Source organism: Coffea eugenioides, chromosome 8 (genome assembly GCF_003713205.1).
Source record: "Coffea eugenioides isolate CCC68of chromosome 8, Ceug_1.0, whole genome shotgun sequence".
Lineage (NCBI taxonomy): Eukaryota > Viridiplantae > Streptophyta > Magnoliopsida > Gentianales > Rubiaceae > Coffea > Coffea eugenioides.
This window is the reverse complement of record NC_040042.1, coordinates 44,056,314-44,076,456: the sequence shown is the minus strand read 5'-3', so window position 1 is coordinate 44,076,456 and position 20,143 is coordinate 44,056,314. Positions and strand designations below refer to the sequence as shown.

Below are 20,143 nucleotides of genomic sequence, written 5' to 3'. Positions count from 1 at the left end.
GCATACACTTTAATATCCACTTAATCCAAGTTTGACAGAAGCCCATTTTTTCCATCATTTTCACAACAAACTGCCATTCTACTCTATCATATGCCTTTGACATATCCAGTTTTGGAGCCATAAAAGCCTTAGATTCACTCCTCATATTGTTCAAATAATGAATTGACTCATGTGTAACTATGACATTATCAAGGATCTGTCTCTCTGGTATAAAGGCAGATTGGTTTTCACTGATGCAATACTTCAGCAAAGGTTTTAACCTATTAACTAGAATCTTAGAGATGATCCTATAAACCACATTACATAGGCTTATTGGTCTGAACTGAGACATACAAACAGGATTATCAACTTTTGGAATGAGAGTGATCATGGTACTATTAATGGCACTTAACAAGTTTTCTGAGTGAAAAAAGCTAGAGACAACATTTATAAGATCAATTTTAATGGTATTCTAAAACTATTGAAAGAAAATAGGTGTCATACCATTAGGTCCAGGTGTCTTATTTGGATGAAGGGAGAATACAGCTTTCCTGACTTCCTCTTCAGAAACAGGTCTCACTAGTCTTTGATTCATTTGCCTTGTAATTATCTGAGGAATTCCTTCCAAAATAGTTTCAAAATGCTGAGGATTAGAAGAAGTGAACAGGCCCCTAAAATACCCCTCTATCTCCTTCTCATTATCCTCCCCAGATTTACACCAATCCCCACCACTCTTCTACAAAGCTGAGATAGTATTCCTCTTTTTCCTACCCTCCACAATGGCACGAAAATACTTATAGTATTTTTATCCCCCTCTTTTAACCAACAACTCCTAGCCTTCTGTCTCCAGAACACCTCCTCTTTTCTATAAGCCTCAGCCAATTTTCCTCTCAGTTCTCTTCTCCTCTCTCCCTTATCATCTTTGCCACTCCTTTGTAGCTCCCTCAGTTCCTGCTTTATATTCTGGATTTGCCTCTTAGCATTACTATTGTGCTGCCTATTCCAGTCCAGAAGAGCCATTCTACACTCCTTTATTTTTAGCTGGAGTCTATAATCTCTTGAACCAATTTGTTGTTTGCTCCAAGCTTTACTAACTACCTCCTATACACCTGGATTTTTAAGCCAATTTCTATCAAAATAGAACCTCCTCTTCCATTTCCTACCTCCTGGCTCAGTATCAAACAACAACATGCAATGATCAGAGGCCTCATTTTGGATATGTATACACTTTGCTTTTTTGTAGTCCTTCATCCATCCTCTACTAACCATAATTCTGTCCAGTCTTTCTTTAATCTCCCCTTCATCCTCCCAGTTGTTACACCAAGTCCACAGAATTGAGAATACCCTCAAAACCTATATCTATCAACTCATTCACTTTAATGAAACTCCTGAACTTCCTAAAACTATCCTCAGACCTCATGATTCCACCCCATTTTTCATCATTATTAACAATATCATTCATATCCCTTCCAATCACCCAGTTTTTTCCCCATAAAGCCTTTCTTTCAGTGATGATGTTCCATTGTTGCTCTCTAACTGTCTCTACACTACTGGCATATACACAGATGAGCCACCACTTAGACTCACCCTCAGTACCTTCAATCTGTAGTTCTATCGAAAAATCAGTAAACAGCACCTTACTAACAGCTAGTTCTTTCTTCCACATGACAACCAGTCCTCCTGACCTACCAACAGGGTCCACTACAAACAGTTTATCATACCTCAGTTTCATCCTAACTTTATTCATGAAACATTTTCTATTCTTAGTTTCTGACAAGCATATCACCTCTGGGGAGTAGAGATTTGCAATCTCTTTAGTTGGGGAACTGTCAAAGGGCTCCCAGCACCTCGACAGTTTCACACCAGAGCCTTCAGAAAGACTTTGGAGCACAATTTATGTTGGGCTCCACCACCTTCAGCATTGTGATCCCCTCAATATCTATTACCATTCTTCTATCCCTCTTTAGCCTACTATCCATCAACCCCTCATTTTCTTTCCCATCTAAGCCATCCTGCTTCCTTTTATTTGCCCATTTCTGAGATTCCAGTCCAGAGTTAAGCTCTCCAAGAGGCTTCCTCCTTCCCACCTCTTGAATCAATCTTTTCCACCCACTATTCCCCTTATATTTTTCTAACACCTGTTTCCTATTCCCCTTTGAGACCTTGGAACCTTCTGCCTCCAACCTAACCCCCTCCAACCCTCCCTACTCACCCATTCCTCCCTCACTCCCATCAATCCACATTAAGTCACAGTCCACTAGTCTACTCCCTTCCTCATTTACAGTAATATGTTCCACTTCCTCAAGGCTTCCACCCTTAATTCTTCCCTTAACAGTTCCTTTTACCCCCCTTTGCCCCTTCCTTTAGTATATCCCCCATCCCATCTGATCCTCCCCCCTCTGAATCTATTGGTCCCACTGTTTTCTCCCCAACACTCATATCCAGGATCTCATGATCATTTCCCCTTGCATCCTCCCCATTAGCAACCTCATTTTGTATGCTTTTGCTTTTTTCATCAGCTTGCCAAGTCAGCAGCAATTGTTTAACACCCACCCTACTGTCCCTTGAACTACCCTGTTCCTCTCTATTGCTTGATTCAGAAGACTTAGCTTCATTAAATTTCTTAGCTAGACTTTTGGAAGAGCTGGCTCTCAACCACGCTCCATATTGTGTTTCTTTCCTTATGTTCACACCATTGTCTTTACAATTTCTCTCATTATGGCCTATAATCCCACAACAATAGCAGAAGTCAGGGCATTTCTCATACCTAAACTCGATCCACTTAGCTTCACCCTCCATCCTAACTGTAGAGCCCTTAAGAATAGGATGGTTTAGATCCAATTCCACCAAAACTTTCAGGTGCTTGCCTTCTTTCTTCCCTCCTGGCGAAATTGTTACCTCTCCAACCTTATTGAAAACTCCCCCAATCCTCTTCCCAATCTCCTTGGTAACCCAATGAAGTGGTAAATTCCACATTTCGACCCAAATCCATGTCTTAGAAAAAGCCTTTGTATCAAGTTCAATCCCTTTCCTCTAAGGTAGAAGCACCAAAGGAAGATTATCGAAAACCCAAGGTCTACCATTAAGGATCCTATCCATATCATACCTATTACTAAAGATGAACTGGAACATATTCACTCCAATCTCAATGACTCTCAGGTTTTTGGCAAACGACCACATATTGCTGGAAAAACTTTTAATTCCAGATATGTTCACATTTTTTCCCCCACCACTTTACCAATGATACTCATTTTACATTCCTTTATTCCTTGAAACACTTCTCCCCTTCGAGCTGAATACCATTAGCCTCCTTATCAGTTAGCTCAAAGCAATTACAAAGCGATGCTCAGACTGGAGACTTGTCTCTGAAGCTAAAGTAGCTAGCTGTTCAAAATACTCAACAGACACAGAGAAATATACAGAAAACACAAACAGAACGGAAAGCACTACAAACGGAACGAAGACGAAGCTGAAAGGAACAATTAGCAAGCTAAAAGAAGATTATTCAAGGAAAAACAACTAGATCTGACCGAGCTAAACCTACTGATTACCTACGAGAGACCAAGCTACCTGGACCAAAATGAAGCTGAGCGAGCCATTTGAAGTGGATCGTGAGTAAACAGATCAGTAATCATCATAAATGCATCACAGTTTCATCATTGTTTGTTGAATGCAAGGAGGATCAATGCTTTCAGTGGAAAAAGTTGAAATTATTGGGAAAGAAGAAGTGCGGGTAATTTGAATTTTGGTAGTTTCAAACACCCACAAGGGGGAATTTACTCTCTACGTAGAGAGAGAAAATGCTCTCATTTCGAGAGACTCTAATCATTTTACCTCATGTATTTTTGAGCTACACTCCCCGGGGGAATCAATTAGTTGTTTCCACGAAATGTTGCTAGGAAATGCAGAATAGGTGAGCTTTCGGCGAAGACAATTATGAGAAATTGTATCCCACCATCATCTACTTAAGGTTTGGCAGCTGTTAAGAGAATGTGATTGCCAAATATTAGAGGATGGTTGGATGGACAAATTTGTTACCATATTATATTTCTCTCATGAATGGACTCGAGCTAAAAGCCTAAAGGTATTCAAATTCAGACGGCCCTCGATGATATCAGCCAAAACAAATTGCAAATACAGAAATGGCATAATTGAACAAGAAGCAACTTTAGGAGAGAGTAGCTAAGAGACGAAGCTGAGGTTAAGTGACCTGGCAAAAAAACAATTATAGGGGCTAGTAGTGTGTGAGATTCATATTTTCGCGAAAATATAAGAGATGTTTTAAACGATTTTTCTTGTATGAAACCATCAATGAAAACTAAAGGTCTATTTGGATTTGTCTTTTTTTTTTTGTTTTTGGAATCTACACTATCACATTTAAAAAACACTTCCAAAAATACTTAATCCATGCAATCAATACACAATATGCACTTAAACAAAGCAAATAAAATAAAATAAAATAATTCTTGCTGCCTCTTTTTTTTTCCACCCACCATCTATACTCACCACCCACCATCACCAACCACTACTGCCACCGCCCCTCTTCTCCTCCCTCCTCCCCTTTCCCACCACCCTTCCAACTCCCCTGAGATCTATTTACTTAATTTGAGTTTTTTTTTTTTAAGAATGTATTAGATCATAGTCCAAGTAAATCAAATAATCAAATAGAAACAATCCTAGACATACATGACAACAAATTGATTCTGATTGGAGTTGGAATCCAACATAAAAGATGTCACTAATTTTGTGAACATTCTTTTCAAAATATTTTTTTTTTGTGAACATCACCCAGTAAATGATGAAGTCAAATCAAAGTTTTCAAAGGGGAAGCCCAAAAAGTATGACACGCCAAAGCTTTCAAGGTTTGTTTGGGCGGTGATTATTTGCCAAATTTTTTTTGTTTGCATCTTCAACAAATTTTCAACCACATTTTTTTTATCTTATATATATTATATTAAAAAAATAATACTATTTTTTTTTTTACAAAACTATCCCAACTAATCTAGTATTCAAATATTTGGAGCGCTTCGTCGCCAATGATGTCGGAGTCCCGGCATGCATGTTGATATGGTCTTTGCTGTGGTCCATATGGAATCTAAACAAATGAAATAATTTCGGAAACCTCTCATAATGTTTCTTCCAATTGTGTTACTTCTTCTAAAGTTTGAAAAATTATACTTACCTCTCTTAATATTATGAAAAAATTATAACAAACTTCACAAACTCTACAAATCTTAAATAAAAAGTGAGTTTAAAAGAAAAAAGGGAACTCATTCTCACTAACGCTTCTTTATCGAAAAGTTCTAATATCATCTTATCTAATACATTATTTTACATTCTCAAATCCTTGGATGAATTTTTTGCTCTATTCTATAAAGAACTGATGAACTAATAGGAATGCAATTGTTAAACAGAGTATCTTAACAAATTATTTAACTAAAAAAAAATGTCCAAGCACAAAAATGATGCCTTCAAGACGTGGTTCAATTTTTCCTGCAAATAACTACTTGGAAAATTTTATCTATCAAGTAATGGTCATATTTGGCTTCTTTTACTATTTGGATTTGTTTTACAAATCTGATAGGTAAATATAGAGTATTCAGTGGACATTGTTTCGCTTACATCACAAATTGTTATTAAAACATACCTTTTAGTGGAGATTTTCATAACATTTTAAACTTTAAGGAAGATAGTTGCAATTGTCAGAAACCTCAGCCGAGATTTTTGAAATCACCCCAATGAAAATTAAACAGGTACCGGAATCTTGAGATCCATTCAGATGCTGATTCCAACAGTCTCAATCTGAGCCACAATATTTCAAGCAAAAAAGTACAATCAGTCAGGAATCAATCAATTATTAAATAGTTTATTCATCCATTTATTAGTAATTAGTCATGACTCACCTTCTCTGTCGTTTGGGCGTGAGATATTTCTTGGAGTTGCGTCTGATCTTGGGCACCCTAATTTCGAGATTCCCCCGACATAATATAAGAACAAAATTGCAGTCCACACTCACTGCAAGAGAAAAGGTACTAGTACTAGTCTTTCATGGATCAAACTTTAGCAAAAAGGGCAAAAATAAAATAAATGAAATAGCTGGTGATCCACCTCAGAACTCAACTTATACGCAAAAATTCCGAAGAGGATGACAACTTATCCAAATAGTTATGCAAAAATAAGCAGTGAATCTGGTATATAATCTCGTATCTTATCACCAAGGATTCCATACGTATACCAAAGGGTAGGGAAATAAATGGGATGGTGATGCTGGCATCTCTTTTGGTGCATTCAGCTTCGAAGACCAACAAGAACTTGCCAATCAAAATTGGCTGTCCGACACTTGCTTTTTAAGTGGGGTGGATTAGAGGCTCGTTATGAGTGATTTTATGGTATAAACTGTAATCTAATAACAGTCAAATGCGTGCTTCTACGATTCGCCATTGGGTAGCAATCGTGATGAAGAGCCTCACCCTGAAGCCAATTCAAGGTCGCCACTCCATGCATGAGTTGGATTTGGAAAAATAAGGGTGCATTAAATTCAAGATTTTGAAGAGGTGATTAATCTTGTAAGTGGAGTCCTTGGACGGTGATTATGATCAATGAATAAGTTCAGTTGGATACATCTCTTTCTTTTAAAAAAAAAAAAATTTTTTTGAAATTTAATCAAATATTCTCGAAGTTACCAGTTTTAAGCAATGAACCATCAGTTTATTTACCCGGGGAAGCAGATTACCATTGTTCCCTGAGCTTCGTAATTCGTGAATTCTTGAATATCCATCCTACCCCATCATGCTTTTGTTGAATAAGTAAGGGATCTTAGTATCCTACATGACTACCTTAAGACGCTAAGATATCTTATTAGTAGCTGGAGAATTGAACTACAATTAATTAGAGCAACGGCAGCGCGGGTGTAATGGAGGGCCATTACACCGCCGTGTCATGGAGATTACACGTATCATGGATATGATGCATGTAATCTCTTAGAAGATGAGACCCATGATTAAATGTAAACTAATTCTAGCCACCAACCGTTACATTTAATTTTTGCTTCAACGGTAAATTTGCCAGCACACAATACATTTTAGCCTTCTATATAAATACACAATACTTTTTTTAAAATATATCCCACTATTTTACTCTATTATTTCTTTTACTCTCTCACACACTTTTACTCTCTCACTCATTTAATTCATTTTTTGTGATTATGGATGAAAATTTTAGTAGTTTTACAAATATGTTAAATGCTCCAAATGTAGAAAATTCATCATCCTCACAAAATCAAAACCCCCAAAATTTTTCAAATTACCCATTAGTACTTTATTTTTTAAAAATAACAAAATTATTTTTAAAAATTACTTTATCTATTCATGGGATATGAGTTATGCATTATTAAAATAAATATTTGATTTAATTGTGAACCCATGCTATTACACCTTATAGAGTGTAATCCATTGTGAGTGAAAGTGTAATAAAAGAGGAGAAAGTGAAATGCTGACGTGGCATGTGAATTACACTCAACAAGATGTAATAGCATTGTGGATGCTCTTAGTGTGACATACAACTCCAACTCTACAAAGAATGCACGTAATTAAATGAACAGTTCAACTCCAACTCCAACTCTATAAGTGCTTTGCTAGATAAGCCGCACGCTTGTGAAAAAGGAATAAGTGTAGCACCACGCGACAGATTTTACGTGCGTCAAGCTCAATTTAGTGTATCCAATAAAAGTCAAAATATCTGTTTAACTTTTTATTTGCTTTGTGCAAGATGCTTGGTAGGGGTATAAAGTAATCAAATTATTTGACTTGAACTTACGAGTAGTTCCATCAAAGATTCAACTTTAATTCGTCAGTGACCAAATTCGAGTTAAGATCAATTATTTGATGAAGTAATCGAGTAGAAAAAATTAAAATTCGAGTACTAGTCTAACTTTATCAAGTAATGTTTTTATAATATAAATTTTAATTATTTATTATAAAATTATGAAATTTACAAAAAAAATCGAGTTGTAAAATTTGATTGAGCTCAATTAAACTCAATTGAAATCGATTTGACTGAACTTGAATTCGACCACAAACCATGAGAAATTTGACTAGTTCGAGTCGAAGTATTTTCATTTAAGTAGTGTACTGTTTCGAACTTAAATGGACTCGATAACAGTCCTAGCGGTGCTTGATTTGTTGGACTTTGTGCCAAATATATTATGATAGACTTGACTTATACGTCAATCTCGAAGTCATGTGATTGATTCCATTGTTAGAGCGATATGATGTCGCACAACGATATAGAAGTGACGGTGACTATCACACGATGAAGCAAGAAAAATTATGTGATTATCGCATACCATCACACGGTTTACAAGTGTAAATTTCTAAATTAAATGTCCTATCTAAATTTAGATGACTTATTAAAAAATATTTTATTTAATAAAAATGTTTAATAAAAAAACTTATTAAGTACTTAAATATGTTGTTTGGAGGCATGTTTCTCGTAAATGCTTATTTACCTCTTTATTTAGTTCATAGTTCATAATATAAAATCATATTTTACTTCCTAAAAATACAAAAAATATTTTAAAATCATCACATTAAAGTTTTTGCTGAAATTATTTTTAATACTAACAACTTAGCTCTTAAACTTACGAGATGATATTTAGCAAGCATCTCCACTCAAAACGCCATTATTTTTAGCAGTAGCACCGTTCTTCCAAACCGTCTAAGGCTGTACAAAATTTTAACACCATTCGTGTACCAAGAACAAGATTCAAAAATGATTTTTCTAACACAATAAGCCCACTATATATAATATATCCTACTCCCTGGCTGCTGGTCATGCTATCTCATTAGCCCCGGCCACCACTCAGCTCACTCCACTAGCTGCTACCCAAGTAAGCCTAATGGAAGGAAAAAAATTCCTTCGCAATCTATTCTTTCTCTGTGGCATCATAATCCTCTTGTTTTTCACCATATCCAACCTTCCTTATCCACCATCAAACTCGCTAGGCTGCACCACCAACTCTCCCTGGTGCACCTCCTCCAAGAACCGCTTCCAGTTCAAAAACCCACATGTCATTCAATTCCCCTCCGACTCTAAGCTCCGCCGCCACTCCACCGCCGTCCCCCACCATCCCCTCGACCCTCTGACCATCCCGGAGCTGAACAAGGTCAAAAAAGTCATCCAATCCCATGACCTGTTCAGGAACTCAAACTATGCTCTGCATTCAGTCGTTCTGGACGAGCCCGACAAACAGCTTGTCCTGACGTGGCAGAAGGGAGACCCGCTTCCGCCTAGAAAAGCTTCGGTCGTCGCACGTGTGAGTAGGGTCTCACACGTGCTCACGGTTGAGCTCGAGACTAGCAAAGTGATCCTCCATGAAACAGGTCCTCATTCGGGTTACCCGACTATGACTGTTGAGGATATGACTTCGTCCACCTGGGCCCCTCTGGCCAACGCTGATTTTAACCGTACGATTATTGAGCGCGGAGTTGATTTAGCTGACCTCGCATGTTTGCCAATTTCCAGTGGATGGTTTGGTAAGCAATTGTTTTCTTGTTTGTGGAAAATTTTTCATTCAACACATTTCTGCTAAGACGTGTCACATGAGCTAATTTAAACGTTATTTTTCATGAATTTTAATATTTACAAAATATTTTAAAAAAATGGACGGATGGCACGACACAGTATATTTTTTTTTTTTTTTTTTGAACAGATTCTATATCATTCGCACACTTTACACCAGAGTTACTAAAGCTGGTTTGGACATCGATCTGAGAAGACAATTGATTTAATGGTTAGCAGTTCAACCGTGTGTCTAATGGTTGAACCAACCAATTTTTTTGGACTTTTTAACAGTAGAATCGGCGAATTTTTGACTAGTCCATGGGTTACTGTCCTAAACGATGATTCCAATCTAATAAGAACCCGGACTGACTAGGTGGTCGGTCATGCTGGTTGAACCGTTGGATCAAGTCTGGTTTAGTAAGTATAATTTGCACCTTAAAATTTTATAATAAGGCTTTGTTTGATAACTCAATTCAACACTTAAATCGAATAAGTTCAGATATTAATTTATTTAGACGGGTTTGATAATAAAAAATAAAATATTTAAATTAATTAATTGATATTAGATTTTCTAGACAAAACTTGCTTAAAAAAAATAAATGATAAGTTATTTACTTATCACTTAATATGATATACAATCAAATGTATCAAATTAATAATTAATAATTCAGTAATTTAACAAATTTAGAATTCAAATTTCAGATTTTAATCTTATCGCACACACCCTAAGGTCAATTGGTGGTAGATATCTATGCATGTGCGATGTGAACATCACGCCAATTTCTTGTAGTTAATAATTATAGGTGGTAAGTTATTTCAACCTTACTTTCAAAGTTTGTATAGTCTTTAATCATTTAAAAGCTAGTATTACAAAGTCGTGTTTAACATATATATATATATATATATATATATATATATTTGCAATTTTGGTAGGCAAGAGTGAGGAGAAGAGAAGGTTGATTAAAGTGCAATGCTATTCTATGAAAGACACTGCAAACTTCTACATGAGGCCGATTGAGGGTCTAACAGTGCTTCTTGATTTGGACACTAAAGAAGTGGTGGAAATTACTGATAAGGGCAGGAACATACCAATACCAAAGGCTGCCAATACGGAGTACCGCTTTTCAGCCCAAAATTACCATCAAAGCCTAATAAACCCAATATCTATTGAGCAGCCAAAAGGTCCAAGTTACACTATAGAGGATGATCACTTAGTGAAATGGGCAAACTGGGAATTTCACCTCAAACCCGACCCAAGAGCTGGAGTGATCGTTTCTCGGGCCAAGGTCAGGGACCCGGGTACTGGGGTGATGAGGGATGTGATGTACAAAGGCTTTTCATCAGAACTGTTTGTGCCATACATGGACCCCACTGATGCATGGTACTTTAAAACGTATATGGATGCTGGTGAATACGGGTTTGGGCTCCAGGCCATGCCTCTTGACCCGCTTAATGATTGTCCGCGTAATGCCTATTATATGGATGGTGTGTTTCCAGCTGCTGATGGAACTCCATACGTCCGATCTAATATGGTTTGTGTGTTCGAAAGCTATGGAGGTGATATTGGTTGGCGTCATTCCGAGAGTCCAATTACCGGAATGGGGGTAATCATTTCCTACGTATTTTTATTTTTATATGCGTTAAAATTGCTTTCGCTATATGTGTGTGTGTATTTTTTTTTTCTGTGCCAACATTAAAACATGTTATAGCGCTAAAATAGTGGACATCGATTGATTCTAAGTTACACGTAACAAATTTTTTTTACTATGATGAATACATATATATATATATATATATGTTTATGACATGTGTCTACTTGTAGCGTGGAGCAGCGCATCCAACCACTAGACTACCAACCTTTGTGTGATGGGTTGTGCCTAAGAGTATATAGAACCAATTTTTTTAACTTTTCTGCTAGTATGAAAATTAGCTGAAGAAATTAGGGGTACAATTTTTACATTTACAAAAGTAAACACCCACTAACAAGTCAGCATGTCATTTCTTGAGATTGAAAACAAGTAGTCAATGGTAGCTCTGTATACTTTAGTTGATTATTTGAAAATATTGGAAGGAATGGACAAGGTGGGAAATTGGTTTGATGAAAAAATAATGGCTAGGATATTTGGTTGTGTGATGAGATATTGATCTCTCTCTTAGGCCATCGAGTTAGGAAATAATTATGCTCATTGATTATTATTATTATTATTATTTTTGGGCAGATCAGAGAGGCAAGACCGAAGGTGACCTTAGTGGTGAGAATGGCAGCATCAGTGGCAAACTATGACTACATTGTGGATTGGGAGTTTCAAATGGATGGACTTATCAGAGTCAAGGTAAGATTTTAATCGCTTTTACTCGTATATTTATATGCCTATGAGCCTATGATGACAAGTTTGCACACCGCCGCCCAAGATGGCATCCCCTAAACATGTATTAATAACCTCAATCATGCAAAGGATATTAGTTACTTACCTGCTATTGGAGACAAATTGGCCCAATAATTGAGGCCTGATCCATATACAGTTAGCTACTTGTGAGATATTCCTTTGAAAATGACTGACAAAAAAGTGGAATTAGACTGACAAATGGTGCCGGAAGGTTCTCCAATTTCAACATCCACCAAGTCTGATGAAGTTTTGGTTTTTTCTTTGGATAATTGATCACAGGTTGGACTGAGTGGTATATTGATGGTGAAGGGCACTTCCTATGTACACATGAATCAGGTGAACCAACAGGAAAATCTTTTTGGAACACTATTGTCCGAAAATGTTATCGGTGTCATTCATGATCACTACATTGCATTCTACCTCGACATGGATGTGGATGGCTCCAATAATTCCTTTGTGAAAGTAAATATCGAGAGGTCGAACAATCCACCGAAAGTGTCACCAAGAAGGAGCTACTTGAAAGCTGTCAAGAATGTTGCTAAGACTGAGAAAGATGCACAAATAAAGCTCAAGCTCTATGATCCGGCGGAATTCCATGTTATCAATCCATCCAAGAAAACAAGAGTGGGAAACCCTGTTGGGTATAAGGTGGTTGCTTCTGGCACAGCAGCTAGTCTGCTTGACCTCGATGATCCTCCTCAAAAGAGGGGAGCATTTACGAATAACCAGATTTGGGTAACTCCATATAATCAGAAAGAGCAATGGGCTGGTGGCTCGTTCGTTTATCAGAGTCAGGGTGACGATACACTTGCGGTATGGTCTAACAGGTAAAATCCCAAGATAGTCCTATTATGAACAAGTTCTTACGCAGATATTATTGTCTTGAGGGAATTGGAAGAAGAAACGGCAAAGACTAAGATTAGAACGGATTTATTTTCTCCGATAATATCACAAAATTTGAAAACTAAAGTTTTTGCAATGCTTTAGTTCTGTGACCTGTCGGATCAGGGAAAAAACATAGAAGCAAGGTCAAACTTAATGTTAATTCTCTACGTCCACTCTAAACTTTTCTGTCACTAAACATAATGGCAAGGGAAAGGTCTTATTGCATCTCAATTTTTTCTTTTGACTGTAGCATTTTCTATAATTAGACCAAAAACTTGTTAGTATATTATATATTAAAAATAACTGAATTCTTAGCAATTATTTGCCTTTCACTTGGAACCCAAAAAGGAAGGTTCTCTAGTAGTGCCTCGAGAAAAAAGTGTTATTTACTGAAGATTTTTATTTTAACTCTCAAATTTCTGAGTTGCATTCTGTTTCTTTTGCTTGCAGAAATCGACCAATTGAGAACAAGGACATAGTGCTGTGGTATACATTAGGTTTCCATCATGTTCCATGTCAAGAGGACTTTCCCATCATGCCAACCGTGTCATCAAGCTTTGACCTAAAGCCAGTCAATTTTTTTGAGAGTAATCCTATTCTCAACATCCCTCCTAATGTTGAAAAGGATCTGCCAATTTGCAATGCTGCGGCTTCTGCTTAACAACGGACTGTTCTTTCCTTCTCAACTGTGTACATACATAAACATCTCGCGAGCTAAAGATTGTTATTTGTATCTGAAGTCAGATTTTGTCACTTGATGAGGATGCATTGACAATCTCTTCTGATGATTTGGCATTCAAGATAATAATAGCAGGTTTTTGTATCAATAAAACTGGATTCTCATTTGATAATCTTTGTATCAATAACTTGTGGTGGCTCTCTCTCTCTTAACTCGTTTCCGCTTAATACTTCCTTTTGACAATAAAGAAATGTCGAGAAGTTTGAATCATTCAGCAATGTTATAACGGGATAATTGTGAGATGTAGAAAAATGGAATATATATCATTCAGCAATGTTATAACGAGATAATAAAAGCTTCAATGCAGTAAAAAGGAGAATTTATTTAACATCATATCCAACAGCAATTATGTTGAGGTGGCTGATCTGCTCTGTCATGCAGGCACACCAGATTTATCCAGTTTCTTGGTAGGAATCGCTAATAATGGTGTGCTTTTCCTCATGACAATCCCGAATTTCTCTGAAAGGTCTGCCTCTTTGCTTTTGGTTGATTTCCAATCATATGAGTGCAAGAGTGAAGCCACGATGTACATCAGCATTTTCTCTGCTAAAGGAATGCCTGCACATATCCTTCTCCCTGATCCAAATGGAATATACTGAAAATTGTTGCCACTGTAATCCCATTTGCTAGGTGTAGCCAGAATCCTTTCTGGCTTGAACTCTAATGGATTATCCCAGAGCTCAGGATCCCTATGTATTTGCCAGGCGTTTACAAAGACCCTAGTATCCTTCGGTATGGTGAAACCCCCAACCGTGCAAGATTGGCTTGGACGCTTTGGGACGAGGAGAGGTAATGCAGGGTGTAAGCGAAAAGTTTTCTTTACTACCGCATCCAAATACCGTAGCTTGGGGAGATGTATCTCTTCAACAGTGTTGTTGATCCCTATAACATCTTCCAATTCTTTCTGGACCTTTTCCATTATCTCTCTGTTGTGCAAAACCTCCGTCATCACCCACTCGGCCATGGTGGCTGTAGTGTCTGTACCGCCAACCATAATATCCTGTTCACGAATTAGCTAGAATTAGATCCGGAACAATTTAGCTCTCATAAAATTTTTTAATTTATTCATTGCATTTGTTAAGTAATTTCACGTGTCCCAATTCTAAGTACTAGAGGTGGCAAAATGGATTCAAATCCATTTATTCATCCATATAAAACCAAGTTTAAATGAATTTGGATGACTTAAAAAAGGATGATGACTTTAAATGGATAATCATTTAAGACCAATTAAATTGATGGATTTACATGGATTATCCACTTGATCCATATAAAATAGAATGCAATGGGAAGACGGACCCAGGACTCACAACTTCTTCCTTCTAGAAAGCATCCTCGATGTGGGCCCACAAAACTAGAGAACATCGGGCGCTGAATGCTTGTATAATTCACAAGAAAGAAGTGGAGCTAGAAGTAAATAGCCAAAATATTGACAACTGGCCTCTATGAGTTAGTTAAATTTTAGAAGAATCTTGTACTTCCTTCAGTATATTTTCGTCCTTTTCTTTTTTCTTTTTTTTTTTTTGTAGATTTTTCCCTTTAGTTCCTTAATAATCACATGTTCTTTGCCTTTTACTAAGGGCCTGTTTGGAGTTATAATAACTTATTAAAAAGTAATTTTTCAATAGAATTTTTAATAAAAGTACTTATTAAGTGTTTAAATGCTTTAAAATATATTATTTGGAGATATAGTTCAATAAATACTTATTGTATTGGATAATATGTAATTTAAAAATTTTTAAATGTATTTATCTCTTTATTTAGTTCATAATATAGGATAAAATGATTAAATTCAATGTTTTATTTTTTAAATCACAAAAGCTACTATAAAACTACCAAATTTAACCTTTTGCTAAAAGTGTTTTTAACACAAACAATTTTACTTCTAATTTTATGGAATGATATTCACCAAACGTTTCACTTTTAACACCTAAAAATGCATTTTTACCAGAAGCACTGCAACTCCAAATACAGCCTAAATCTATTCCAAGTACTAAATTCATCATTATCAAATGTTTGAACTCAACTTGCTTTTTTTTAAAAAAAATTTTCAGTAGGAAAAGGGTGAAACTTAAGAAACAGAAGGAAGAAAGAGATTTAAACTTAAAACTAATTCTTTAGATTTGAATCTTAACCAATTACTGCCCTTTTTCTTCTTTTTTAATCTTTTTCATTTTCACTCAAATTTTCTAGTGAGATAGTTTGCTGCAATTTCTATCTTGACTATAGAATGAATTTTTATTGCCAATTTTTTACACATTAAGGAAATGGAAAAAAATAGCTCTTTTTTTATTTTTGGGTAGCGGCTTGAGAAAATCTTTAAGCATTATGAATCAGAACTTTCCTATCACATTATCTTTGTTTTAGATTTATTGGATTACATTCTAACCAATCATTATAATCAATTTTGATGAATTACTAATTTAATGAATAAGAATAGGATAAGCAGTAAAGAGGCGTGGGAGAGAACTATAATTGTGAATCATCATCGAGGAACCAAAAAAACTTGCAAGGACAACAAAATATGGACTACGGAATATAGACAACGAGAATCCGTACGCACACCAAAAAAAAAAAAAAACTACAGTACTAGTCTACTCTACTAGCTGCTTAAATGGATGGATTATGGTTTTCCATTATCCATTTAAACCCTATCCATTTATATCCATTTACTAAATGGTTGTAATTGGATTGGATTAATTTTATCCATTATCCATTCAACAAAAACCATTTATCAACCATTTATCCATTTTGCCATTTCTAATAATTTCTAACAACGTGCGAGGAGTGCAGTATTTTGTGTAGCTTGTATATCTGATTGAATAACAAGTTCCCATAGATGGTTCAGAAAATGTGGAGTGCAAATCTCACAAGGCAAAGAGAAGGGTTGGATGCTTCCTGAGTAATAAGATGCATAACACTCTCATTACTGCTGCTTGGCAGATAGAGGAAAAACTAATCAGAACATGTTAAAACTGGTAAAGGCACTCGTAAGGGAAGTCAGTCTGTTTGAAGTCTGAACTATTTTCTGGTAAATCGTTGCTAAATAACTGGAGCTGTGAAAGAGGTCCTCTTCTGGTAATAGTTGGCACTAAAAGGAATGAAAAATGTGAAACATGGCAACACAGATATATCAGCGTCAAAATCAGAAGAATTACCATCACAATGGCTTTTACTTGTGTCAAAGTGATCTTTTCTCCCTCATTCACCAGCTCGAGTAGGATCTGGATGAAGTCTTTTTCCGCCTCATTCCTGATTGGATCCTGCACGTTGTTAGGGACCATCTTGATCCTCTCATCTATGACAGCATCCACAATTTCATCAACTTTTTTTAGAAGAACCTTCACTTGTTTCTCTATGCCCTGTATGTCAAACCTGGCAAGGATAGGGAAGAAATCAGATATATTTGGTTTTGAAAACGTTCCCACAATTTGTTCAACCACACCCTTGAACTCGGCTCCAACTTTGCTTTGTTTTTCCGCATCAAGTGTACCTCCCCAAAGCATGCTCATAATAACCTTTATCTCTGTTAGGAAAATCAATTCACCAATGTCTACCACTGTTCCAACCTTTGTGCTAACGTATTCGACTGCCTTCCTTACTTCAGATTTTCTAAGATCGTAACAAGCATCAAGGTTGCGTCCACTCAGCATCTCTCGCACGAACATCTTTCTCATATTACGCCAGTAGGAGCCGTAGGGGGACCAAACAATGTCAAGTCCGCCATAAGTTGCTGCCACTCCAGCAAGTGGAGGGTCACGATTAGCAAAAACAATGTCTTGGTCTCGCGTTATCTCCCTGATGAGAGGTGGTGAGCTAAGTACAACGCATAGTTTGTTTCCAAGCTGCAGCTTGAAGATTGGACCATAATGATGAGCCAACTCCGCAAACTCAGTGTGCAAGTTGGTGCCGAGAAATGGCAAGTACCCAACAACTGGCAAGCCGCGAGGCCCTGGTGGTAATAAGACCTTTCCCCTCCTGGACTTGATGAACGCCACCATACACCAGAAAAGGAATATTGTCGCAATTGAGACAGTAAGAGCTGCTTGAACAAGCATGTCTCTTTTGTTGCTGTTTTCAAGCCACCATGCACATTTTGCAAGAATTGTGTGCATAATCATATTGAGAATATCCATGAGCTGAGTGAAGAAAACGGTGAGTATTCAAGAAGGACCAGATTCTTCTTGGCTATTAGTGTAAAGATATAGGAGGAAGTAGCTTATTACGTATCTGAATTTTGTTAGCCCACCGCTATGTAGAAATGTGGATATCATTCCAAGATAAGTCAGGGATATATAGTATGAAGGATACGGGGCAGGAGCGGTCATCAGGCCGACCGCTCCTGAACGGTCCTCTCACAATGGTAGACGAAAGGACCACAACGAGCCACGTCGAACAGTTTTGGGAAGCGGCAAAAACGACAGTGTTTCAATTAGTAATGGGAAAAAGAAAATGAAGCTACTAACGGAGCCCGTCATGAAGCGTCAGCTCCAGTCAACAAAATCCCGCGCAAACAAAGCGTCAAACACAAATGCATCGTCAAACACAAAAGTCTTTTGGTTTCCCTCCACACTGACTATTGCCAAATTTCAGTCACACAGAACACTAGAAAACGGAAGCAAAAAGAGAAAATAAGAAAGTGGCTGGAGGCAGAACAAGCAAGTGGCTACAGGCAAGAAAGTGGCTGGGGCAAACTAGGGAAAGGGGAAAGTAGGGAAAAATACATTTGTGACGAAGGAGCAATCCAACATGTAGAGTTGTCACGGTTTGAAATCTGGAAGGGCTTGGTAAAAGTGAATCAAAATTGTAAAGTGGAACGTTGGGGCATCTGGAGAAGAGAAAAAGTAGGAAACACCCAGGTAACAAAACAACAATGTTATGACATCACTTTCGAAACTTAACAAGGTGGTGCAGCGATGTGAGTTGTTGTTAACGTCATAAATGAATAGGTTAATTGATCTTTAATGATTTTGATAGAACAGAATGTTTATTGGTACTAAATAGTATAAGGTATGTAATTTGGTGGCCAACACTGAGGAGGACAGGTGCAGAAAACTTAGTACGCCAAGTGTTTGCAAAATCGTGTGAATGGAATGTGGAATTGCTTGGGTAATAATATAACATTTGTACTAGTTATTGCTTTGAACTTATTGCAGATTTTGTTGGCTAGCAATGGTTGTGGGCGGATTATAGTTTGTTTGTTTGTGGTTTGTACATGTTATTGATGGTGACATACAAAGCGAAAAAAGTGTTACAAAAATAGTTTCCTTAAATATATATCAGAGTGTTGTATAAGGAGACATTTGATATGAATAAATAGTGACGCAGAGTAAAATTGTTAAGCTGCGTGAATGCATATAACATTGAGATTGATAGATGCATTGTGGGCAAAAAGGTTACAAGTTATTTTAACCAGGCATGTTGGACAGCAGGTTGGATAACTGTTACATGCAGTGATTCTGAAGTTACAGTAGCAGAACTGTTGTGTAAAATTGCATGAACATATTGTGAACTTTCTAGCTATTGTTTGTTAGTTAACTCATATTTGTATAATCACAGGATAAAGAGAAGAAGTCGATTGTTGATAGGTAGGGCAGCCGACGACAAGCTGAACAAGGTACGAAAAATGATTTATATAGTGTTCAGTTTGACATACTGAGTGTGGAAAAAAGATTACAAGTTTTGCTCCGCTAGTGTGACTGAACATGAAGTTGGATAAGTGTAACACGCAGTGACTTAGCAATTACAATATAAGAACTACTCTGTAAAATAGTATATTACATAATTGTTCAATTGGTAACTCACAATTGATACATAACTCATATGTGTACAGTAGAACAAGAACTAGAAGAAGAAGTCGATTGTGTAAAAAATGATAAATGAGTGAGAGTAGATCATAAGTGGAATTTGCCCCGTAGAATAATTAACTCACTGTTAATTTTGGCAAACATAGTGTGGAAGGAAAATTACAAGTTTTTAAAAGTATTGTTATTGAGATTTGAGAGTGATGTATTATATATGTTATTACTTTGTAATGCATTCAGAATAATCTGGGAAGCATAATAGAACTGAAGTGCAGTTGTATAACTCTTAGTTCAGATGGCAGGAAAAAGATCGAGAACTTCAAGTGGCCAAGGTGGTAGAGATGAACCAGTAAGAGAGTTTGGTGGCAAAGAACCCGAGGCTTCATCTAAATCACTTAATATGTAAGTGGCTAATGTTTGTGTCTCACAATTTGTATAGCACTCAAAAAGTGAAGTTGGTGATAATTTATCGGCATATTGCAGTGGGAAGAAGGCAGGGAAAAGAAGGAAAAAAATGGCCACAAACACAGCTGAAGATGAGCAAATTGAGGTAGCAGGAACAAGTGAGATTGCGGAACCACTTCCACCGTTGAATCCATGGATGAAATTCAGGTCGGATTGTAAGTAATAGAAAATAGCAATCATTATTTAACAGCAGTATTAAATTTGTTTCACTGGACTTTGTGGGCAGGAAAGAGTATCAATGTAAGGTTTTGGCGAAAGGAGTGAAGGTGACAGAGGTATGCATATCCATCATAATAAAGAAAGCAAGCAATCTACTATTTAGAAAG

The 20,143-nt window shown here is 36.8% G+C and overlaps 2 protein-coding genes across 2 annotated transcripts; one reads left to right on the top strand and one right to left on the bottom strand.

The window, feature by feature from the left end:
- Nucleotides 1-8,718: 8,718 nt before the first annotated feature.
- Nucleotides 8,719-13,703, top strand: LOC113779130 (primary amine oxidase-like). The gene is made up of 5 exons (XM_027324590.1): nt 8,719-9,512; nt 10,474-11,144; nt 11,760-11,873; nt 12,207-12,754; nt 13,263-13,703. Exons 1-5 carry the CDS (start codon nt 8,876-8,878, stop codon nt 13,471-13,473), a joined length of 2,181 nt encoding a protein of 726 aa, XP_027180391.1. The 5' UTR covers nt 8,719-8,875; the 3' UTR covers nt 13,474-13,703.
- A 92-nt stretch (nt 13,704-13,795) lies between these two features.
- On the bottom strand, nt 13,796-17,800 carry LOC113779131 (geraniol 8-hydroxylase-like). Its single transcript, XM_027324591.1, has 2 exons — nt 16,707-17,800; nt 13,796-14,551 (listed from the first exon to the last, which is right to left on the bottom strand). Exons 1-2 carry the CDS (start codon nt 17,682-17,684, stop codon nt 13,925-13,927), a joined length of 1,605 nt encoding a protein of 534 aa, XP_027180392.1. The 5' UTR covers nt 17,685-17,800; the 3' UTR covers nt 13,796-13,924.
- Between the last annotated feature and the right edge of the window lie 2,343 nt (nt 17,801-20,143).